General features: G+C 37.3%; 1 protein-coding gene across 50 annotated transcripts in view; it reads right to left on the reverse strand.

Moving 5' to 3' along the window:
* Nucleotides 1–26,612, reverse strand: part of TENM3 (teneurin transmembrane protein 3) — an 843,796-nt gene that overhangs the window by 152,505 nt on the left and 664,679 nt on the right. For 36 of the 50 annotated variants that reach the window (XM_086889906.1, XM_086889899.1, XM_086889907.1 and 33 more), the window contains one exon: nt 20,703–20,912. The exons of the other annotated variants lie outside the window; for them this stretch is intronic. In XM_086889906.1, the coding sequence (XP_086746032.1) occupies nt 20,703–20,912 (210 nt within the window). The remainder of the gene's footprint in view (nt 1–20,702; nt 20,913–26,612) is intronic. 50 annotated transcript variants of the gene reach the window in all.

Genomic DNA, 26,612 nt, shown 5'->3' on the forward strand with positions numbered 1-26,612 from the left:
ACACCTAGCCTGTGGCAATCTCAGGCACACCTACACATTGGGTTGAGAGAAGGCCTGTTAAGAAAGACTTGGGGGTGATAGTTGACGAAAAACTCAACAAAACCCAGCAACGTGTGCTTGCAGTCCAGAAAGCCAAGCAAACCCTGAGCTGCATCAAAAGTAGTGTGGTCAGCAGGTCAAACAAGGTGATTCACTCTGCACTGGTGAGATCCCACTTGGAGTGCTGTGTACAGTTTGGTGTCCCAAATATAAGAAGGATATGGAACTGTTGGAGCAAGTTCAGAGGAGGGCCATGAGGTTGATAAGAGGACTGGAACACTGAAGACAGGATGAGAAAGCCGGGATAGTTTAGCCTGGAGAAGAGAAGGCTGTGTGGAGACCTCATAGCAGCCTTCCAGTCTCTGAATGAGAACTAAAGGAAAGCCAGAGAAGGTCTCTTCATCAGGAAGTGTAGTGGCAAGACTAGGAGTAATGGGTACAAATTAAAAGAGAGGAAATTTAGGCTAGATAATAGGAAGATTTTTTTTTATTTTGAGAGTGAGACACCAAAACAGGTTGCTGTGGGAGGTTGTGGATGCCCCAGCCCTGGTAGTGTTCGAAGCCAAATTGGATAAGGCCTTGAACAAGCTGGTCTAGTGGGAGGTGTCCCTGCCCAGTTTCCCAGGGGAAACTGGGACTAGATGATCTTTAAGGTCCATTAAAACCCCTTAACATTCTATGGTTTTATGATTATATGATGACCAATGGGGATCATGGTTAATGAGGATGTATTGAAATTTTTGAGAGCTGAACATGACTTAAATGGAATAAGAAGTTACAAGTCTGTTGGTTTTGGCCAGATTTAGAGTTTTCTTCACAGTAGCTGGTATGGGACTATGCTTTGGATTTGTGCTGGAAACAGTGTTCATAAATCAGCAATATTTTAATTATTACCAAGCAGTGCTTACAGAGGCAAGGCCTTTTCTGCTCCTCTCTAAACCATGCCAGTGAGGAGGCTGGGGGTGCACAAGAAGCTGTGAGGGGACAGCCAGGACATCTGATCCAAACTGGTCAAAAGGATATTCACAGACTAGGATAATAAGGATATACACAAAATAGGGTGTAATGCTCAGCATATAAACTAGATGCAAGGTCGGCTGGCAAGCCACTGTTCAGGGACAGGCAGCAGTTGGTTGGTGATGAGCAAAATTATTTTCATTTGCATAACTTGTCTTTCATGGGCTTTATTTATCTTCATCTTAGTTATTTTCCTTTCTATTACAATTTATTTTTTCTTATTGTATTTTATGTCAACTACTAAACTGCTCGTCTCGACCCACATGTTTTCTCCATTTTCCTGTTACAAATTCTCTTTCCGCCATCCTGCTGGGATAGGGGAGTAAACAAGGGCTGTGTGATGCATAGTTGCTGGCTGGGGTTAAACCACAACATGCAGCTACATGCTCAATATGCTGGAAGTCTAGATACAAGAAACTTATATCCTTATCCCATGAATCACAATGGATATACTTTTTCTAGAACCCAGCTGGCTGAGGTTGCTGGCATGCAGAAAGTCTACCCTTGGCCAGCAGACAACCACATGGATGAACATGTCCTGCTTTTGACTAGCTCTGACAATAACCTGGGGGGTGAGTCAGACTAGTAGGAAAGTATATAAAATGAAGGCACTTGCAATGCCTCTGGGCCCATGCCTCATTCAAGCTCAGAGACCTGACATAAATCTTGTTCATTGTTTCTTTCCAGTAGGAGCTTTGTAGCTTCTTTAAGTAAATGCCATTTGATTATTATTTATCATGTCTCCAAAACATTAAATTGCAGAAAAACACCACATCTGCCAGAGGCATGACTCTTGTTTTATGACTGTTTATATTCAATCCTCACCCAAATGTAGGCCATGGGGGCACTACTGAATATTTGTCACACTGTGAGAATACACATGAAAATTGTTTGGGCTATCAAAATAAATGACTCATATACTGAAGTGACAGATTATGCTACCTTCCCTTTAGGAAAATCCCAAGAAAGAGATTTGATGGCTGATATGCTGCTGCTCATGCCAGTGTTGTTTTCTGTAACAGTTACATGTACAGCTAATCTCATGCCAGTTTTCATAGTCACAGCTGGGCAATTCCTCAGGTTTATGTACAACAGGATGTGTGAACTCTTCTGACATGATAAACTTTCCAGATACTCCAAATTGCATTGTATTTCCTACAGATCTTGGCTGAACATAGGCAAAGATGCCAGATTTACTTTCCCCACAGTTAGCAGTTTGTTTAACAGTGGAAGCTTTTGCTAATACCAGTAGTCTTAAACAGCTTTATAACAGTTTCTTCTTACTGATAAAACCAGAATAATTCTGGTTACTGGTCCTTAAGCTGTAAAAGTCAACCCTATTTGGTTTGTGTGTCTTCTACATCAGAAACAGTTTTCTCTAAACAGAGATGCACTTTGAGTTTTTCAGTTTGTTCACAAGTTTGTTCACAGAGAACAAGAGAGAATGGCAGACTGGTTTCTATGCAGATGGGTTTGTCCCCATTTAAAGTATCCTCAGTGTCTATCAATTAGGCCATTTCATTAAGGCCTTATCTTAACCATATGTACCATTCCTCTACTGTATTTACATACCTTTTTTATTGTGGAAACAGGGAAACTCACACACAAGAATCATTACTGAGCAAATCAAATCTTACTTGAAAAGTAAACAACAAGAAAGAACATTCAAGAAAGGTAGTTACTAGGTTCAGTCTCACTACTACCACTACAGTAATAAGGTCCCTCTTTACTCCCAATTCTTTTTGCATCCACTTAGGAATACAGTGAGGAGCACACCTCTAGGAAAGACATCTGGTCTTACAGAATGAAGAATAAATCATGTTGTGTTTGATATTTGCAGTACTGTTACAGCTCTTGGAATATGAATATTTTACACCATACTCTAGGTATTTGTGCATATGCATACAAACTTACTGTTAATAAAAATATAAATACATGTCAGAAATACATTTTATTACTTTATGTATATCTTTTATACTTGTGACATGTCCTTACTGTTTAGCAGCACACAAGTGAGAAGTTACTGTGTCTGGTGTTGCCTGTGATAATTTACATCTCCCTAGGGATAAGGGTGCTAAGCTTTCTTCAAACCACTTATTCTTGGCACCAAAACTGAGCAATTACAGCTATGTCTCACACTTTGTCTTTTAAGGATGTGGCATGTTTATTACTTGCAAGAGAAAAATGACTCCTACAATGATGTTTTAAAATCATTTGGTTCAGACTAAACAAAGTGCTGTCTATAAAAGGCAAAGTTAAATTTGTATATAGCTTCTATCTTTATGGTATATGATCACAAAAGCCCCAGGCAGAAAAGTATTCCTTTCTTGTTCTTGCTCTTAGCAGTACAGAGGTACTACAGAAATTTCAATTAACAGTTTGGAAAAGTTTCCACAAACATTTTGCTTCTGTACTAACAGCTATTGGGTTTTGACCTAGAAATTATTATTTAAAACTCAATTGCAAGTATATATTGTAATGGGAAGTTTCAATCTTCAAAACTACTAGAGTAGCTAATGAGAGTTTGCTTGAGACTTTTAACTTGTAAAATCATAAACTTAGTCCCATATCGCACATGCCTAACATGTAAATGTAAAAATCACAGCAGCTTAGAAAAAGACCTCAAAACAACTACATGCACATAAACAAATAGGAAATTGGTCTTCAGCTGCAAAACAAAACATGTAACACTGAATGCATAAAGCTGTCCAGTAAAATATATTCATTGCATCAAATGAAGGATATGATAACTACAAGTACTTTCCATAAATCTGAAAAGCAATGTAATAGAAAACAAACAGCCAATAAAATATGAACAATTTGGAGAAAATAACTCAAGCTATTAGTTCAGAGATACAAAATTATATTGGTCTCATTAATCAGTTCAAAATGAACAGAAATTACACTCTTGGTGAGGTCTTTCCTTTACAAGGTAGTTAGTTCTGTAGAGTCAGTGTGTCTGCTTTCTATATACTAAGGAAACTACAGAAGAAAATATAATAAAAAAAATTAAAGGGTAATACAGATTTGAAGGATTGTAATAATGAGAAAACTATGACTTCTTTTTTTTTTCCCCACAGTTCTTCATGTGATTCATTGTAAATCTAAATATACCCTGGATAATTCACATTGTTCTATTGCACAGAATTTTATTGCACCATACACGTAATAATGACATACTGAATGTATTAACATATGGTTGACAAATATGATAGAGAAATTACTGGACTGATAAACCAATAACATAATCACAAGTAAAATTTTTGTAAGTTTCTAAAATATGACAGGAGATGAAAAAAAATTATAAGTTACTTTCCTTGTGCCTTAAGAAAACCAATTTAAATATTCACTTCCTTCCTTTAAAAAAAAAATAAAATAATAGCCTCTATGCAATGAAGTCCCTTAAAAATGCAAATATCTGAGAAAGGAAAAAACAAAGCACAATAGCAAATATGCAGACACAAGCACTCAGACATGTTGAAGATGTTTCTATTAGCATACAAGACAATGACAAAATACTGAAGAAAGAATGTTGAAAGATGTTTAGAACAAAATTGATAAAAAAGACTGACAAGGGAAGGACAAAGACACCTGAGAGGAACTACTGTCCTAGGACATAAAAGCAGCAGCTATCTTGTTCATTAAATTTTCTTCAAAGAGCAATTCTGGATTTCTTTTCTTGTTTGGCTTTTTTTCCCATTGGCCACCCTCCAGGGTGCCTCAGACCTTTACTGCCCATACCTTCCTTCCTTTGGAGTAGACTGGTCCCAACTACAGCACTAGAGCATAGGGAGAGACCCTGGGATTGCTTATTTATGCCATGGATGTTCATCCACTGGGCATCACAAGGGCAGCTAATTCCCTGAGACCACTGGAGCCCTCTTGAAAGCACCAGTACAACCGAGGGCTGCACTCTCATGTCTGGAGGGTGCACGGCTGAGAGCACCGTGCGCCCAGAGCAGGAAGGAAGGAACCTCAGGGCCCTCAGATGCTGCTGGACAGCCAGCTGGGGTGCTGGGAGGTAACTTTTGAATTAATTGCTGGACAAAATGCTACTGAGCTCTCTCTGAGGACAAGCATTCCTTCAGGGGTGGAAAACACCCTCAGGTGTGATCTCACCTGTGTGTAATGTGAGAGTTGCTAAGGCAGTGGTGTGTGTCCAGACAGGTTTTTTTTTTTTTGGTAAAAGCTTCCATACTGTAAGTAAAATCCTGCATGTTTTTTCCAACACTTTTAAACTCTTTTGTCCAACAGTTAATAATTCATCTCACATGCAGACACAACCGTGTCACTCTCACTGCAATCATATCCTGATGCCACACTAATATTATGTCCTTCCACTGATTCAAAAAATATTCTTATGCACAGCACTTCTGCTGAAGTCCTGCTTGCTGACTGCCTTTCAACTCTTGAACAAAAATATTTTCTCTTAACAGGATGAAGTGAGTATGAAACACTACAGAAAACACACTTCCTAATACCTCTTTCAGTAGTTCATTTATATCATTAATTTCTTCAGAGAAATTTGAAATTCCTAACTTGACATATGTCTGTTAAATATATGAATTTTAAAATATGATCTAATAATATTAACAACATTTGGGGGGAGCAAGATCCTTATTTCTGGAACAGATTTGTTTCTGCACCAATTGTTAGCTTCAGCTATTAAAATCTAGCCATTTGCACAATATTGTGTCTTAACAGCAGGTGTACAAAACTGTACAAAGTGGAAATAAAAATGATGGAGAAAATGGTACAAGAAAAGCACAAATCCAGATGTTAACTTCCACAGAGTGAGTGTAAAGAGCCACTTCATAACAAACTCACACATTAAAGACTATATTATTTCAGGTCAAGTGGATGCATCTCATCAAGAAGTCTGAAACCAACTACTCTATAGCAAAAATAGTCACATTTGGGGAAATTAGTGCCATTACCAGTACCAAGATCTCAATGATTTCAGCTTTTAATCCTTTTGTAAGGCTATTAAGGTAACCAGGAACACCTCAGTTTCCTGGAGCAGATGAGTAGCCTAGCACCCAAAAGGTTAATATTATCCTGCTCTGTTAAAACCACATGAGATTAATACTTTTCTGTATCTTCTGGCCTCTCTACAGCTGCAAATTCTCCCAATAGCCAAGGCAGCCATCAAGAGAAAAGACTGTGTGGTTTTTTTTGATCAATTTTCATCTCTTCTAATAGCTTTCCTGCCACAAGAGGGTAAGAAGGATCAGAAGCAGGCAGGATGTTAGTTTTCATCCCCAATTATAAAGGAACTACACTTTTAAGTATTCCTGTTTGTGTTTTTGCTGACCCTTCTACAGATGTCTGGACTATTCTCAGAACAGAAAAGGAGGGTTAAAGAAAATTCTGGATTAAAAGTGTTGTAATATGGATTAGATGCAAAATTCATATTTTTTTGTTTCAAAAACCATACACATTGCATAGCATTCCATTCCTTTAATGTGAAGACACTAATATTAAAAAAGAAATATGACATGGTTACTTTAATTATGTAGAACTGTAATTGGCATTTATTGCGTCGGGCTTCAGAGGGATAGGAGCATGGGGTGGAAGCTGATTTTTTCATTAAACAGCTGCCCCAAGGCAGATACATTCTGAACAAAGCACCTTTTCATGAGATATACCTGTCCCATGGAGGGAACAACAAAGAGAATGAGGAAGGGGACGTAGGAAGCCTGAACAAGGAGAGAATGATATGAAAAGAGTCCATTAAAAAAAGAGAAAAAAAGGATAAAAGAGAAAGTAGTAACTAGGATGGAGCGGCATGGTATGGTCTAATAAAGGTTAAATGACTTAATCAATAAGAAAAAGATGCTTTCAAAGAAGAAGGGCAAAAAGAGGGAATGGAAGAAATTAAAAGAGCACACTTAAAGGATAAAAAGGATTAAAACTAAGATGGAACAAGAGGAAAAAACCCAACACCCAACCTCTCCAAAGAATGAAAAGGAAAAGTCAAAAAAAGATCACATCCATGCGTACAGATCACTCCAGGGAGTAAAAGGCTTGTGCCTGTTTGCACCTATTTTATTGTAGATTTGACTATATGGCATTCCTCAGCACTTTTGACTGCTTAAGGAGCATTAAACAGATGAGTCATGAAGGATGAAGTTAAGGGCAGAGGGGTCCAGGAAAATCTCTACTTTCTCTTCTAAACTCACTTCTTCCTGCTTTGCCTCAAGGTGGCTACAAGCAGTTTGGGTCTGAAAGAGCCTGAAAAGAACATCTCCCTGCTTTTTTTCTTCCGAAGATGATGCATGGTATTAGAAAAAAATGTCCTCTAATCAGTTGCATAAGGTTCTAGTGAAATGGGGGAGTCATGCCTGCTCCTCAGTAAGACATCTGAACAATGTCAGAAATTGATATGGGGTGCAGATGAGCAGACTCCATTTTTCACACAGTTTTCCACTGATATTCCACAGCAGCAATGGAAATCTTTACTCCTACCATGGCAAACAACAACTACACCAAGAAAAAGTAATCTAGTTTTCTAGTGTGTTCTGTGGATTGAAATCAGAGGCCTTGTTGCATCACCACCTGGCTTCGCTCCTATCTCACGGTCTCTATTAACAGACAGTTATGGCAAGGGGCAATGCCCTTCCCTTCCAAGAACAGTATAATGGAAACACCACACCATTTTAGGATGTTAACCCTCAAAACCAACAGAGCTCTGCACTTGGAGGCAGAAATCATAGCAAAGGAGCTGTCTGGTACTTATATCAGCAGAGAGCATTGTTTTGAGTGGTGGAAATACTGCATCTGCATCTCTTCCTTTGCTACCCAACATCTCCAAAAGAACCAAATAGCACTAGAGCAGCACTGATACAGCAAAAGAGCACTGCATCTAGATATTCCTGTACTTCATACCTCTTAAGAGGTTTTCCCAAAGGCCATCTGCAAATGCCACTGAATTGTTTAATTCTTTATAACCACGGGAATATGCCTTTCACATTTCTTTAAATACATTTTTAGTTCTGTTGTAATCATGGGAGTGCAGTAACAGGAAATGGAAACATATGCATATATTAACTACAACTTAATTCTGCCAGGATATAAGACATTATTTGCACTTGTGCAAGTTGAGAGTCACTAATCATCATCACTAAGATGAAAGGTTAGTACATTGTTTATAGACTATTTAGTATTCATATTTGATTATTTCAGGATTAGTGTCAGAAAAATTATATACTACTAACCATACACAACCCCCCCCTCAATCAATCTTTTAATCATTCTCTTGATTTTCTTTCTGCCTTCAAATTTCTTGAACTTTTTGTAGAGGCAGTATCCTATCCATCACTCAGAAATACATAAATACACGGTAGTTTAAGATTACAGGTGCAAAATATATAGCCACTGTCTGCTTCTAAGATATGATAGCACAGATTAAATCTGGGGTAGCACACCATACAAGAACATCAACATTGCTAAAGCATGCATGAAGGATACGGAAGCTTCCCCAACCTCCCTAACACAGAACTGGTACTACAGGGTATTTTCTTTAAGAGATATGTGGTTTAAATGCCTAAGTATATGCATTTCATTCTTTATTAGTTTGAATTTTAACTCTCAAAGAATTTTATATACACAAAGAGGAAAAAACATCTTGTCTGTTGTGGCCATGATCATAGAAAGTTATTATATGATAATGAAGCAAAGCTCAAGACTGTTTCAAAAGACCTTTCAGATAAATTTATTTAACAGAAATATTGATCTGAGTATTACTAATGATAAAGGAACTAGGTGAATCTGGGCAGGCTGTAGTGTTTTACTTGGTTGTTATTCTGCTGGTCTTTCTCTACAAAACCAGTTGTTTAGAAAGTCTAGCTAACAGTACAAATCTCTGTAATAGGCCAAGGAAGAATTTCCCTTTCAGGCTCAACACAATGCAAGCACACTGGCTGATTCCTCCACCCTGCCTAGGAAGGTCCCTCAAGGCCTCCAGTCCAGAAAGCCTGCAAAGCAGTTTATTCTGGAGGGCTTTCTGAAAACTAGAAAGGAGTTTTAAAAATATCTAATACATCCTCTATCTCTGCCTTCCTGTTTACTGGCTTAGGTACACAACAGTAGCCAGAATTCACTACAATTAGGAGAGAGATCAAAGACTTTTAAATGGGACACTAGATTAAAATAAGAAACAATTCAGCCTGAGTGAGGAAGAGATCCATACATGATGCTGTGATGCATTCTGATGCCAGTTACTTTGAGTTATTCATACAAAACTATAAACAAAAAGAAAAATATTCTGCATTACACACCACTGATTAAAGGCCTTGAGGAAATAGATCAGGAAAGAAATCTAAAGAAAAATACTGCAGTGAATTTTGAAATTTTGAGAACCATATATTAAAAAGCATAAGGAACAACTTTATACTGTATCTCTTGAAAATGCACAAAAAATACTTGAAAAAGACCTATTATTTTTGAATTAGCCAGGTAAATACGCCAAAAATTCTGCATACATGAAGACACATTAAAGTCAAAAATACTTTGAAATTGAAAATTATAAGGTATCAATTATTGTTCCTATTGGTGGATACTTTTTTTTTTGAGCCTTACTATATATTCTGATGTCAACAATATTAAAATGAAATGCTCCTTTCTAATTTTTCAGTACCAATAAAAATAAACAGATCTTTGGACATGTATCAAACATTCGTAACAAACAACTTCTTTACTAACATACTGCTGCTTTAAGAAACTGTATCTTTCAGCTTTTCCATTTCTTTAACTCCCATCTACAGTGCCTGCTGGCAAATCAGCAGCATGTCGGAAAGGGGTGAAGAACATGAAGATATATACGTGTGAATCACATGAAGTCTGTCGCTCCCTCTATGTTATATAATTTTGGCCAGTAAAACAATGTAAGTACTTAGCTCCAAAACCCCATGTTGTGCATCTTGCCCCACTAGCAATTACAGGAATAGTCCAGCTGTAAAAACCTGACGGAGACGCTGTGCAGATTCAAAGAAGCAAAAGTGCAATTCATTAGAAGTGCTTCACTTGTTTCTGAAGCAATTTTGAAGCTGGTGTACACAGAGATGGCATGCAAGGTCACTCCTATCCTCACCTTTTCACCACTCAGCAGAGGACAAGCTACCAGAAAGTAACCCAGAGACTCAAGAAATACCACAGACAGTATTTTAAAGCTTTCCTGAACAAAATGTAGTACACAACTGAGAAGAAAGAAGGGAACATGCCACAAAAAACACCTTGTGGTCTCTGCATTTAAGAATGAACAGAAAAGCAAGCCCCCTCACACCAACAATTAGCAACAAAATCAAGGGAAAGCTTTACTCTTGCTTGAACTTTCTGAATGAACTAAAAGCCTCAACCAGCAGCAGCTGGTATTTTATACTCAGTGATAGCCAAGTCAGCCTCCTGTATATTTAGATATAACATGCTTTATTACAAATAAATTCCACCGTATGTTGGTTGAATAGCTACTCCAGTGTTAAACTGAAGCTTCAAGAAATGCATACGAAGTAATATTTAAGAGACCATTTCATTTGGAGTCTCCAGGTTATGGCAAGAATGGGATAAGTTTACTGCTGATTACTGCAAAACAGAGTACCTTTCAACAAAAAGATGAGTTGGACTAATGGCAAAATTTACAGTAACTGACTTCCTTTTAATTTGCAAGTATACTGCAATTACAGAACTTTGAAACCGAGGACTTTGTTTTATTTAGTTTTTTAAATGACAACAAAGTATCCTGTTACATAAACAGAGCTGTTCTTTGACACTGCAGCTTGCTGCTAACTGTTATGGGATTTATCTCCAAGAGAAGAATAGCAATAAAGAGACAAATTAATTCTGTTTTCTGTAACTGTAGCAGGGATACTAGTGTAAACACACACAATTCCCATGGAGAGAATATTTTTAGTCTTTTGTAATAAATGATCATCAACTTAGCAGACAGAACCATCCTTACTTTTTTTTTCCCCTCCCTCCCTCCTGGCTCAGAGAACATATCTCATACCTACAAATTCTAACGATTAATATAATTCTACCAATTACTTTGCTGCATTCCAGTATGCATAGTCAAGTATGTAATGCAATAAACTATGCCTGAATGGTCTGTTTACCCCAAAGCAAGTTACAAGGAAAACTCTTTCGCCTTAAAGGACTTGTCTCTTTGGAGCGTGCAGGCTGGCAAAAAGCCAAGGGAAGCTGGTGCTTAAGCAACCAAGACTGAGCAGTGCCTGTGTGCACTGCAATCTCAGCCAACCGCAGTAAATGTTATTGGAGTTTTTGTGCTGTAAAATTGCTGCTTTCATGCCCACTGCATCTGACAATAGGAATCCTTGGCCTTGCATGAGAAAGGAAGGCTGATGTGCCTTCTAGTCAGATCTCTGCATCCTTAAAAAGCAGGGTTTCTACTCCTGTGTACTCCTAATGGGTTAGTGACAAATAAATTCATGTCAATGCTACATCAGACACAGAAAGATACTAAATGGAGAAATCTTTGTGTATGAGACAGAAGAGCAGAAAACCCATGCTTTAAGCACAGTCATTAAGCTATTAAAACTATTGATAATACTTAAAAAGAAAAAGGATGTTAAAGGTGACAAATGTATAGCCTTTCCCTTTACAAAGCAACTTTGAGATAAGCTGCTCTCACAATCATCCAATGTACATTATTTTTTTTTTGCTTAGTGACTCAAAATCCATAGCACTTCTCCTATGAAAGACTGCAACAAGCATCTGCCAGCCAAATTTCTGAGAGTCCTGTTTACTTTCAGCAAGCAGCATGTTTAAAGCACCTAAACATGATCCTCCAACTTACAGCTACTGAGAACAGAGCTCAAATGGAAATCAAAAGGAATGAGAAGACAAATCGGAATTTTTTAAATTTTTTTGTCAAATGACCTTTTTTTGTTTTTCTCCAGGAACTTTTCAACACTATAGAATAAAACGTATGTTGCAGTTACATTACAATGAACTGATTCCTGTATTAACCCCCACTAGCAACTTCCATTTAATTCAACAGCAATTCCTCAGAAGCACAGAATCAGGCCATAGCAATCATTGGAACTATAGAATAAACTAGGTACTTAAAAACAAAGAAAATCAAGATTTTATTAAAATCTCACAATCTTCAACTCATTCTATATTTTTGGAAGAACTTTTGTATTCACAAATCCATCAAGGCTTGGTGAGCATTCAGAGCTCATAAGAAAGGTTTGCAAAACTGTAAATTCGAACTGTTGCCACCAAGTGATGAACACATGAATGTGTAAGATCTTGAGTCCTCCCTTTTTAAAAACGGCTTTTTTAATACAAAAAAAAGATTTTGTATTGCAGTACAGAGTTAAAAATACTGGACCTTTCCCCAAAATAAAATAATGAAAAATCAAAATAAAAGAGCTTAATGTGATGATGTGACACACTTGCATCTGCTCTTGATGTCACACAAGTTATTTGCTGTGCACTCACATAACATTTGCTCCTCTGGAAGTCAGCATAAACAGTACCTGGGTGAAGTCCTCAGATTTATAATTTATAATGAAAATAAATCCTCTATGTGACTGTTTCCTTGTCCTCTTACCTGTATCTGTGATCTGCATTACAGATTAATTTCTACCATAAATTTCTTACACCCTACTCTCTGCACAAGAGCAGTATATCCTCATTCCTGATTGCGACTTCAGGATTCTTCCAATAAACTGTGACAGAATTTAAATTCAAGCTCCTTATCTTGCAATTAGCAATGTCTGTTCTGTAATCAGGCAGTCAAAGGAAACGATGTGTGTGCAAGCACTGGCAAGAGGGAAGGCTGCATTTTTGACTCTTATGTTCATCTATTGCACCAGGTACACGTTAGTTCACTTCAAGTGAGCTGACATTTGGGTGCAGCATTCTTCCTTCAGTAAAACGATATTCTGCCTTTATGTTTCACTGTATTTCAGAATGAATTTATCTTCACAGATTTTCTTAAACTGCATGATTTTTTGTAATATGATTTTTGATGGGGAAGGAGGAGTGGAGGAAATGTCTCTACATCAGATCATATCCGCACTACGATACACAGTTGGCAGGTTGTCCCATCTGGCATGCATTCGAGTATAAAATGGATAATTTGTCACTCTGAATCCTTTGATTTGTGAAAAGGCCAAAATCATCTCTGGAAAGATATTTTGCGGCTAATGATACAGGAGGTGTGGGGGAGACTGTTCTTTGAAGGCTACAAAGGCCACAATCTGAAGAGAAATAATTGGGTCTTGGCTCTTCTATTAAGTAACATATTAAGAGATTGAAAACTACAAAAATCTCTGAAGAGCAAAACATGACTTACAACAATCAGATATGAGAAGTAATTGCCCACCACTTTGCAAAATTTGATTTTGGAAGGGTGAGGGTGAGACTGGGGAACTGTAATTCACTCTTGGCAAACAGACTGAATGCTTAATTAAACTGAACAAATGTACATTTTTGTACATTAAGGGAACAATGTTGACAGAAGTTTGGCTTAAAAACCAATGAAAGAGGATAAAAAGATGGTTTCATGAAATTGAAATCAAATATCAAAAAGAGATAAAAAATAAACTGGCAAGCATTCAAGACACAATTTTCAAGTTTTTAAGGCAACTACATTCTCCCCAAGCAAGTGGAACAGATAAATCTGTTGATCTATAGTTCCTGAAAGATATTTGCCTTTCTGCAATGTCTGACTTTGGGCCATAAGAGATTTATGTGCTTCTGTAGCCACCAAGGAAGGCTGCAAGCATTGCTACACACTGGCTGAAACAGAACTGTCTCTGGCCTAAAAAAAAAAAAGCATGTATTTTTGTAACATGAACTTATTCTGTATTTACAGAATGCTTGTCAAGTACCTCTATTCAGAATCACGGGCATTGTGAATTTATGAGTATCAAACATTTTTGCTTGCAAAATATTTACATGAGCATGTACATGCCCAGAAGACATTGGCAGTTTTCACTGAGAACTGGGAATCTTATTTTGTAATTTTGCAGGATATAAAATGGTCCAGCACGTGGGAAGGGAAAGTGACTGTTTTGGAAATGATTTATTGTGGAAGGTCTGGACATTTCAGAGTGAGGTTTGGGCTACAGGACAAATCGTTTTCTGTTACACGTGAACAGGCAATGCATTTCAACATGCAGGCTGCCAACACAACACACTTAGCCTTAGCTTAGTATGAAAATCTCTGACATAAACTACAAGCTCAGATGCACCCGATTTGAAATGCACACAAGCATTACTAGGAAATCTCCAGGAGGTTATCTCAGTCCACCTTCCCCTAACTGAACCTAGGTTTGTTCTCAGCAGTATGAGTTACATTTTTATTTGTTTTAATTTCATGTTACAAAGTGACAGAGCATCTGTCACTTCCTTGGGACAGGCTTTGATCTCTTAATGCAGTTCACAGTAAACTGTTAAAGTTTTTCCTAACTATGTGCCTAATCTTTCCTTGTCATATTTTCATCCTGTTACTTTTAATTGTATCCCTACACCACATGCAACATGTTTCATTCTATCCTTGGCTATTGGCTTCTCTTGCCCAGCAATTAAGAATTCCTTAGGCCACCTATTGAGCCGAAGTTTATCCTCTTACCTATTCCCATATAGTAAATACCTCTAACCACATAACTGTTTTCATACAAATATATCTCAACATTAAAACAAAGAGCAATAAGAGAATTTGACAGCAACTCTGGAAAAGCAAGATGCCTGAATTTCAAACTTAAATTCCATTGATGCTGTGTCTAGGAATCCCTCTTCACTGATATATATGTATACCCAGCTCAAACTGTACTTGTGAGTCAGACCATGTTGCAGATTAATGCCTAATTAAAACTCTCTATGACCATGTCTTCTTAGATTTTTCCAGAACACACTGCACTTCAGACCAGCTTATATTTTTCAACTATAATTTTATTTTATTAGTTTCTGGCTATATAATTAATGATCTTTCCTTGCCCTCTTCTATTAACATTTTGTCTCTAGTTAGCACTCAGAACACTTGCTATTTAGTATCATTGGGAAATTTTTAGTGCCATTTTTACTCCTTCTTCCATATAACTAACGAGATTGTTAAATAAAACCAAGATTGTAGCATATCCCCATGATATTCTTCAATACAACTCCTCCTAGTTTGAACTATTAGTCCTAATTTATCATCACAGACTATTTCAAACCAAGCAGGTCAGAGTTAATTTTGCAAGTAACATGTCTTAGGGCCAGTGTCAGAGCTGAGGACAAATTGTGTGTACTGACAAAATTTAATTTACTCTGAATTATGAGATAAGAGATAAAAATCTCATTAAACAATGTGTAAGACAACAATGAAAATAAGGCATGTGGATACCCTCAGAGATTCCAGATGACTGACAGTTCTGAGTATGATGAAAAGGAAAAGAAGTAAATATATACACTTCACTGAAAAAAAACCTGAAGAGCTTTTAAGCATTTAATCTCGTGACCTCATGTTTGTTTCCTTGTGTCCTAGAACACCCCCATACCCTCTCCTTTTGTTCCCCAATAATCTGAACTACTAAAATGCTGTTCATCTGAGCATGGTGCTAATAACACCAAGGTTGTGGGTTCAATCCCTGTGTAGGCCGCTTAAAAGTTGGGCTCGATGATCCTTGTGGGTCTCTTTCAACTAAGAATATTCTAGGAAATCAAAATAACTCCTTCTGTGAAATTACATGGCAGGTGACGGCCTGACTGCCAAGTCCTAGTTCACCAGCACATGCAGTTTCCTTTGTGGAATAACTGACAAAGCAGAGATGAAATAAGGACTGGGAAGTGTTTAGTAGGCACTAAATCAGGACTACCAGAAAGCCACATAAGGTAATTCCACATTGGCTAAGACTTAATTTGCCATGGGCCTTTTCAATATTCACAGGTTACTTCCAACCTTCTCACAAGTCAGTTGGGTATGAAGGGGGAAATCCCATTTTCCTCTTCCCATCCTCACAGGAGCTGCAAGGGACGAAAAGATGCCTTAAAAGTCACTAGCATCTTCCACTATCTTATGGCACAAACCCCTGTGTATACTTCCAATCACACCTCCATTTAATTTTGCTCTTGGTGGAAAGAAAAATGTCAAAGTGAGGCAGATTGTTTAGTTATGCTGGTTATACATGAATTGTGGCATCTATGCAGAAAAATAAACATGAGAGATGGAGTAAAAATCTGATGAGTAAAAAAACCCTAACAAACACCTAATAATTCACATCTAAGCTCTGTACATGTGTCTTTATTAGTGCCAAGCTTGAGCATTGGACACCTTTTCCCTCAGGTACTTGTACAAAAGCAGAGGGTTCAGAAGCTTCTTGGCTTCTTGACATTGTGTGATAATAAAAACAGTAATTTCTGTATGGCATATTTTTGTGTAAGCTCTCCCATAAACTTCTAATGAGTCACCGTGAACTAAAATCCTCAATTTATAGAATTACGCCACAGCACTTTGTGTCTGTAGATTGAGATGTCTTACATCCAAATGCAGAGAGTTCAAATATGTTTTCATTCAACCAGCTTTATTACATTATTTTTTATCTTTCATAAGTTTGAATTCAGAGTTGTGCTCTAGATTTCCAAATTTGTAGCAAGTCTTAGCCATTTTGAACTGAAAAGCCCATCAGTCTGCAATTCCCATGTGGCTGGAGCAAAATCTTGTTTATTGTGCATTACCTGGCAGATCCTTGATCAAGGACAACTGAAAACCAGTTTATACTATATTGAATTTTTTTCAGACCTTCCCAATAAGTAAACTATCCTCACTAACTGTTATTAAGAAACATGAGAACTTTGATGCTCAAATGCACTATACAAATGCTGCTGTGAAATACATCCTTCTCTATTTTGCATTTTATGGTTCTCCCATAATATTTCCAATTTAGGGGATAAAAATTCTCAAATCTGAGGTTCTAACTCAGACTCTTCCATTTCATTGTCAGCAGTAAGCATTAAATATTAACTATATCTCATCTTCACACTCTCTGCTTAAACTAAGAATTTAGCATTTTATTTCTCATTATATTAAATTCTGTGTTAAAAAATAAGCTGCTACTAATTTCAATAATTTCCCCTCCAAATTCTGATTAATCTATAACTTTACATGGAAAAAATGAAGAAACATATCAAGATGCTTAAATACTAAATGACTTCTATTGTTTATAAGCAGACTTAGTGACATAAGAAAGTTTTCCAACTCAATCACATTCAAGAATCCTTTCCTCCCAGCTCCCAGTCCACTCTACTCTCCCTCTCACTTAAACAACTGTTTCATTTCCCTGCACATGTATTCAGATGTCCCTGTTTCTTATAAACCATTTTGCTGCTCTTTCTAAAAACAACAGACTTAGTAAATAAATTGTTCTGTTAGCAGTAGGCAAACAGACTGACTGCTGGAACAGTTCATATACTGAGATGCACCCCAAAGAAGAGGAACCAGTAGACTTAATCAGAGATGCTATGTAGAAGAAGAGATATAACTGATGGTCCTAAAATTTATCTCCTCCTGAATTTCATGACTAACACAATTTCTCAGAGAAATTAAATGATTCCTATTAAACTGTCCACAGCAGCCCTCACTTGATCTGAATTTTTAAAGCTACTAGTAATACCTCCATGTAGACCTGCTTCTTGTGATAAGCATCTGATAACTCATTTTACTAATTCTCTTTGCTTTTGTAGCTAATTCCAGAAAAGGAAGCTAATTTCCATTGGTTAGAAAAACAAGCTAATCAAATCCAGCATCATAGATTAATAAAATTCTACACACATATTCAGGTCCTCTAAATTTTGAGTGAGCTGATCAAATAAAATACATTGATCAAATGAACTCATTCTAAAGGAAAAAAAAAAATTAGATGTTTGAATAGACTAAGAAGATGTTAATTTGACTTGCTATTCAAACAAAGTCAATATAACTGAAAGCAGTTCAATGACATAATTGTTTTCAGTCAGCACCTTTTTATCCCTAAATGCTTCAGCTGTGATCCCTCACCCTCTGCCAACATAATCACTGGACAAAGTCACTTGGAATATGGTACTGGACTTACTTTGAACCCATTATGATTACATAGCATTGAAAGCTTGCATGAAGATGCAAAAGAAAAGACAACTGGTGGAAAAAAAAAAACCTTCTTTCTGTGGAAGTGCTCCATTACTTACCATTTGAGCTAAAGAAAATGCAATAATCAAATAATAGCATACTAAAGGCCACAATTAAATGATATTGGCTTGATAGAATTGGTAGGACCCACATACTACAATGCAATGCTACACAACCATGCATATCATCAAGTAGAAGAAAGTTATAGCTACCTTATTCAATTCTGCTTTTTCCTGTTTTACAAAGAACATACTTTTTCACCACCAATAGGCCATCAGCATATGATATGAGAAACTAATCATAAGCAAATCAAGTAGATAATCCAAGCAATATTCATTTATGTGCTAAGTGAAAGGAATCTTTCTTCCAGTAACACAAACCCTCATCCTGCAGCTGATTGTGGAAATGGAAGTCCACTACCTGAGCATCTATGATCTTACCCAGCAGAAAACCAACAAGCCTGACTTAAATTATGGCAATCACTATATATACAGTGTACGTGGTTAGCAAGTTAAAGCACTTCTAAAAACAAGTTCAAGCTTGCAAAAGAAAGATCATTTGACAGCAGGAACTGCAAACACTTCTGCTACACACATACACTTAAGGGGGTGAATATTGGACATCTGCAAGTAGAGGATACGGGAGGGAACAGTGGGAAGAGAGAGGGAAAAGAAAAACGAGCACATACTTTCAGAGTATGCTGGGTTTTCCTCCTGCTTAGCAGAAGTCTTACAACGAACAAAGAACTCCTCAACATATACCACGGTGCTAACTCCTACTAGTAATCAAAACCCCTCTTACGTTGTTCTGCTAAAAGGCCAAGACTTGACTTGACACAGGATCAGATGAAATTAAATTAGTTTGTCTGGGATAAAACTGGTTAAGGAATATTCATGGAAGTTGGAAAACTCACTGGCAAGCAACTGTTCAAAATTTCAGAAGCAGCAATAAGACTAAAATCTAGAGGAATGATGAACACCTACTAGCTTTCTAAGAGATGCAAGCAGATCATCCAAACTATTCAAAATTTTTAGCAGTTTTGTCTTGCTTTTCCATTTTTCATTTATAAAAGAAGGGTTGGAGGATATAGTAATCTTCATTTATAAAAGAAGGGTTGGAGGATATAGTAATCTAAATAAATTGACTTATTTAACAAAATTGGACTACTTTTTGGTAGTGCATATATTTTCTAACTTTTTTTTATTTCATACTCCTAGACATAAAAGAAAGATAGCATACCCTGATGAAATGCATGAACATTTTTCTGAGTTCTTCACAGATTAAATACTGAGCAAGTTGAACATGCAAAAATAAAGTTAGCATAATTTTGAAGATCTTAATTCAAATATGTCAAATTCACATACATGAATGCTCTTAGCTGGCCTTTTAGACACAACACTAAAATTTCCCTCAAAGCTAAGAAGAGAAGCTCAAATTAGTGTTCTGCTTGGCAAAATAATTCTGTCCAACCAGCTGATGTGCAATCTGCAGAAAAATATTTCTGCATACTCCCTCTAGTGGTTCATCTGCAGGTGAGATTTTAACAATCAAAAGACAGAAATGGTTCTTAGACTATGAAGTGGCTTGTTCCAAGCTTTGCTGATGTACCTGAGAAGGGCTTCAAATTAAAAAAAAATATTCTTCCAGTCTGCCTACGCCAAGAAAATCTGCTCAGTCGTGCAACAAAAATGGAAACTTGTGGCTAATACATTTTCTCATATCAAAAGAAAAGAGGAAAAAAAGAAAAAAGAAGAAAAAAAAAAAGCAGAAAGGAAAAAGAGGAAGAAAAGAAAAAAAAAAGGAAAAAGGGGGAAAATGGGAAAAAGGAAAAAAAAGGAAAAAAGGAAAAAAGGAAAAAAAAAGAAAAAAGGGAAAAAATTGGAAAAAAAAAAAGAAAAGAAAAAAGTGGTTTCTTTGGGCATGATGTTTAAGCAGGCACTGGTGTTTAAAGTATGTCACTCCTTTTGCTTACTGATACTGGTTGTAAGGAAGAGAAGCATGGAAACATACATCTCAGAAGGCACCACTGCCTCCTGTCATCTCACAACTCTCTTCCTTTAGAGCTTTTTCCTCAGTCTTGAGTGCCCTATCCAGTAACAAAAATCCTGCTCTCCTTCCCCTAGGAAATGTACAGAATGGCTGGAACCTGCTGAGCTTGATGAGGTAGTTAAAGACAACTTCTACATTATTCTGAAGCTAAATATCATGACAGTTTTACTAACTTCAGCCTACCCTTTAAAAAGTACAACTAAAGGTTAGTCACTTGCTAAAAACTACATTACATAATAAATCATTAATAGCTACTCCTTCACATAAGCATTGCCTGTTAAATGACTTAAATGAGTTTTTGTATGTTAGCAGTTATTTTCTACTCTTGCTTATCTTACAGTAAAATAGAAACAATTTGCAGCATTTAAGGAAAAATCAGTTTAAAATACAGAGTCATTTTGATATATTTAAGTTTTGTTAGACAATTTCTTAAGAAGATGAAAAATAAAAGGGTATTTAAACTATGGACAAAGTGTCCTCTTCTTACCATGACCTGGGACAGATACTGGATTATCACCAGTCTGTACTAGATATGAGCCGGCAGTATAGTCCTCATCTGTATCAGAATCCTGAACTGGCTGGCTGGCATTATTACTTAATAACCACCTCTGGTTGTCATGGAGATTGGGTGATGGAGGAGGGGAGTGTAAATGTTCAGTAACTGATGGACTAGATGAGGAGGATGGCATGGGAGGACCTATAAAAAAATAAAAAGTATTTAAAATATGGGTCAAGATATATGAAAAACAAATAATTTATTTATTGTATCACCAAAAGGTGAACATTCTACTTCAAACAAGAAAAAAAGATGGACAAAGAAAATGTGACAATTTCCTGAAATAAACTGGTTTAAGTGCATTAGAAACCATAACACAATGTCATGACTTGATATTTCAATGAACAGTGTTTATCATACAGAGTTGCTTCTTTCAGTGGGACACTCCTGTCTAAAATCTACTAGTGAAAGAAAGTAATACAGATAACCAGGCACAGAGACAGAGAAACAGGACCAGTTTTCCAAGCTCACACATAGAGGGAAGCTCACTGCTGTAAATTTCTACCACAGGAGTTACTCTGAAAGAACTTTTAGTTTTCAGCAGTGTTTCTCAGACACATATGCTATTTAAAACCCATCAAAATGTTTCTCCTGTCAAACTTGTGTCCATCAGCACAAGTTTTAAAACATGCATACACAATGACTACATCCCATTTTTGCATCTTGAAAGTATCTGAAAGTCATCAGGGAGGACAACAGTTTTTAAATAAAGCCTTAGGATATGATAACAATGCATTTAGTCCTTCAGTGAAAAAATAATTAGGCCAGAATGCAACAGAGAAAGAGTTACCTAATCCACCCTGTGAATATATAGGTTCTTCATACTCTTTAGTGAGCACAGATCTTAAGAGTAAGACTGCTGGACTACTTTTTTAAAAAGTGTTGTTGCCTGTAGGTGGGGAATGTACCAGAATATGAAGAAGCTTTATTATATAATTTATGTTAAAACCAAAATTAGATTAATCTGCATGGTTATCATTCATAACTATAAATCTAATTTTAAATTAGAGGAAAAGGGGCCTTTTTCATCATATAATGATTTGGTTTTATGGCACTTAGTAGTATAGTTATGCTGGAGATGTGATGTGCTTCTCAATATTAATAAATCATACTGGCACCAGTAGCTTGAATTACCTTCCCTCCACCTCCCTTGTACACTGCTAGAATCATGCTAATTTTTTTTTCTTTCACACTCAGTTTATAGACCATCTTATGGTATCATATCTCTAAAACATGTTGCCAAGTCCTTACCAATTGGCTTCCTTGGGAAGAAACCTATGACAGCCTCACCACAAACTATTTATTTCATACTTCCACATAACATTTACCCCCTAGTGAACACTACAACATATATTATTACAATTTAAGATGCAGGTTTGGTCCTGGAAGGAAAGTGAGCACTTATTGTTAGTCGAGTAACTCCCATGTAAAACCCAAGGCTTATAATCAGGGAAATAAAAAGTATGGAGGAATGACATTTTACAGGGCTCAACTTGTGAATTTAGAAGCAGGGAGTGGGCACATTTTGTAGCTCAAGATAAAATGACAACAGGTTTTCTTGCTACACCTTGATTTTTCACATTGCTTGCTTCAGTAACCTGAATTTGTGGTTATTTGTTGATGGAATATTTAATGCATTATTTATGATATACTCAAACTGATTTAGGTGGCCATTATATTTCACTTTTTGAATAGTTCCAATAAAAAAAAAAAATGAAGTAGGGGTTTTTGTAATTTTTTTTAATCTTGGAATAAATCTCCTTTACTTGCTTTAGACCTTTCCTAGAAGAGAGCTACAGAAATATGTCCCAGATATATATGCACTGTCTGAAGCAAGTCAACATCTTAGTAGTATCTTTGGACTTTATATATAACACTTCTCAATATGCACCCTTTCTCCTTCTCAATTTACACTCATTTACTTTCAGGCACAACAGAGCCTTGATTGCACAAATCATAATCATATAAAATACCATGTTGTCTGAAAATGTGTCATGTCCAAGGTTCCATAACTGTTTTGTAAATTCCCTCATTTATTCAAATCTATTAATTGTCTCAGTGCTACATGGCTAGCTGAGACTGCACTGATGAGTAGCCATCCAGAACATGCATCACTTGGGTGCCCTGCTTTACTGAATTTCTCAGTTCAGAAAACACTGTGTCAGGTGTGGGGTGGAAGTGCAAGGGTATTATCAAAGCTCCCACCACTACACTCAGCAGGGACAGATCTCTGCTACTGCAAAAATCAGTTGATTAGGGCTGTAACACCACCAGGAAGTTATGCAACTTTTTATAAATACACCTAATTTTAGCAGACAGCTCTTACAACCGTAGAATTATTTAGATTGGAAAAGAACTTTAAGATCACTGAGTCCAACCTTTAACTCAGCACTGCCAAGTCCACCACTAAGCCATGTCCCTAAATGTCACGTCTACAGGTCTGTAAAACACCTCCAGGAACTGAGACTCAACCACTTCCCTGGGCAGCCTGTTCTGAGTTGTGATCATCCTTTCAGCAAGGACATTTTTCCTAATATTCAAGCTAAACCTTCCTGACACACTGCTAACTCATGTTCAGCTGGGAATTGACCAGCATCTCCAGGTCCTTTTCTGTCAGACAGCTTTCCAACCACCCTTCTTCGAGCCTGTAGCATTGCATGGAGTTGTGACCCAAGTGCCCAGCACCTGGCCTTGTTGAACCTCAGACAACTGGCCTCAGCCCATTGATCCAGTCTGTCCAGATACCTCTGTGGAACCTTCTACTCCCTAGCAGACCAACATTCCTCCTCAACTTGGTGTTGTCTGTGAGCTGAATGAGGGCACACTTGATCTCCTCCAGATCATTGATAAAATATTTAAACAGTACTGAGCCCTGGGGAACTCTACTGACTAGCCACCAGCTGGGTGCAATTTCATTCACCACCAGCTCTATGGGACTGCCAGTCAGTTTTTAACCCAGCAAAGAGTACACCTGGCCACACTGTGGGAAGCCAGGTTCTCTAGGAGAATGCTGTGGGAGAAAGTAACAAGACCTTTACTAAAGTCTTGGTAGACAACATCCACAGCCTTTACCTGACACACTAAGTGGATCAGTTTTTCTCAGAAGGAGTCCAGGTTGGTCAGGCAGGACCTTCCTTTTGAAAACCCCTGCTGGCTGGGCCTGATTCCCTGTTTGTCCTGTACATGTTGCATGGTGGCACTTGAGATGATCTGCTCCATGACCTTGCCTGGCTCTGAGGTCAGGCTGACAGGTCTATAGGGAAGCTCCTTCTGGCTCTTCCTGTAGATGTGTGTCACATTATCCAACTTCCACTAACCTGGGACCTCCCCTGTTAGCCAGGGCTGCTGGTAAATGATTTGAAGTGGCTTGGTGAGCTCTTCTGCCAGCTCTCTCAGTACCCTTGGGTTGACTCCCATAGACTTGTGGGTGTCTCAGTTGCACAGCAGGTCACTTGGAATCTTCCTTCTGCTCCCTATCCCTGTCTCCCAGCTCAAGGTGCTGGGGACCCTGAGGCCAACTGATCTTACTATTAAAGACTGAGGCAAAGAAGTCATTAAGTTACCTCAGATTCTTCCTTATCCTTCATCACTGTATTTTATCCCTTCATCCAATAAAGGATGGCTATTCTCCTTAGCCCTCATTTTGTTGCTTTCTTGTCACAAAGTTACATGGTCTGCAGAGAAAAAGGGAGCCAGCTATGACATGAGCCAGTTTTTCAAAAGAACCCTAGGCCAACCAGCTGGGACACCTATTTCTGTACCATTTCATCCAGAACTGGCAGATTTTTGCAGTAAGCTCCTCTTCAATTCCAAGTGAAAAGAGAGACAGCTATCTATACTGCCATTTATAGAATAAGCTACACATTAAGAAAAAAAATACTTAACACTTTCTAGAGGAATCGTAAATGATGTGCATGTTCCTTTCCAATTCTCTTTTTATATGGAACGAAAAGCATTTAAAAATATTTGGCAATATCCCCTTTTGAAGTCTTAACAAACTCATTTATAAATCATAAAAATCATTAAGTATGACAAAAGCCAATCAGATTGATTATAACACTTTTTCCATACACCTTAGAAGCATACAACACTAAGAATATTTCATTCTAAAAAAACACACAAAAATACAACTTCTGATTTTCTCCCCATTCTGCTTCTACTGGTATCTACCTAGCAAAACATTTGGTTGTTCTGCTTTGACTTTCATGCCCATGTTTTAAAAAAGAAAATGTTCTTGTTTTTAATAAGTGAACTTGATTCAACAGTAAGCTATTTTTCACAGGCAAATATACTGGACTTAATAGCATCTAAATCTCATGTTTTAGGTCAGTTATGAGGAAAAATACACTTTAATTTGTTGTCATTTTCATAGCTGAAAAGATAAGACTTATCAATGATGAATGTCAAATGATTAATTTTAAATTTTTAAATTAAATTATCTTTATGTACTCCAAAAAAATTATCTTACAGGAAAATGCAAAATATAGGCCAACTCCAGCAAGAACAGATTCAATATAGCAATATATGAAGAGGTGAATACATTTGCTAAGGATATGAGTCCCCAAAGAAAGTGAAACACAAAGAAAATAGGTTGTAAGAAGATCATTAAAAAAGAAATACACCTGAGCTAATAATGGATGCATTAAATACATATGTACAAGGTAATCACGTTTAAAAAAAAATTGCAGTGTTCTCTGCCACGATCATCACTGATCTAAAACATGGCACAAATCAAAAGTTTGAAGCAGAACTGATTTCACGTATAGAAAAGCTCAAAGGGATAAGTATGGTAAGTGCAACCCACAAAATATAGCAAATAAACATTGGGGAAGCCCAAATAAACCGTGGGAAGCCAGATTCTCCAGGAGAATGCTGTGGGATACTTGATACTTTTATCAAGACCTTTACTAACGTCTTGGACTTTAACAATGGACTGGTAGTAATGCATAAGAATTCCTATATTAAGTATATTAAGGCTTAACTAAGTCTAAAACTGAGCCTCTGTCAATTGGTGCTGCCCAACACCATGCGTATCAGAGCAGGGAAGGAGAATAGGGCTGCTGCAGAATTTGGGAAGGACTGGGGGCAGAGCAGGGCAGAGCTGTGCCTTCAACCCCAGAGCCTCAGGCACTTCCACCTGGCCACAGCCCCCAGTTTACAGTTAGGTACAAGCTGCCTTCCCTTAACAAACAAACAAACAAACAAATTGGCAGCATTTAAGCTTATTTAGGTGGCATTACAAAGAATTAACCCAACAACTGCTCAGCTTCATCATCTATAGGTCATCAATTGCTAGAGAAGCACCACGCTTCAACAGCAGTGGGTGCCTGGATCAACTGCACCTCCACAAGATGTATTTCAGAGAAAACAGTGCTAGACACTTTTGGAACATGGCATTTAGGAGACACGTAGGATAGGAAAGAAGCAGTAGTAATGACCTCCTGCTTGCAGGAGCGTCACTCTTGCAGGGTGGGTGGGCTGAAATAGATGACCCAGCGCTCTGAGGAGCCTTAAAACACATGCACTTATGGAATCTTCCCACCAGGTTCAAACCCTTAAAGCAGAGTGATTTTGATGGCAATGACACCAAGAAGAAAGAAAAAAAAAAAGTTTCTTTCCTATTCTTATTATAATTCAGATTTTTCTGAGCAGAATTCATGAAGCAACAAAAACTTTCCTGAGCTGAAATATGATCTTAAAAATGTGTAGTTTTCTTGCTTCATGGATTTCTTTAATGCAGAACTGTTGCTCATATATCTAGATTGTCCCTAAAAACCTTGCATTATCAACTTACTTCCATAAGATGCATTACAAGTTACATACTTCAAAAAGGTAATTTCA

The sequence above is a fragment of the Cyanistes caeruleus genome, chromosome 5, assembly GCF_971803275.1.
Source record: "Cyanistes caeruleus chromosome 5, bCyaCae1.hap1.1, whole genome shotgun sequence".
In the NCBI taxonomy this organism is placed as follows: Eukaryota; Metazoa; Chordata; class Aves; order Passeriformes; family Paridae; genus Cyanistes; species Cyanistes caeruleus.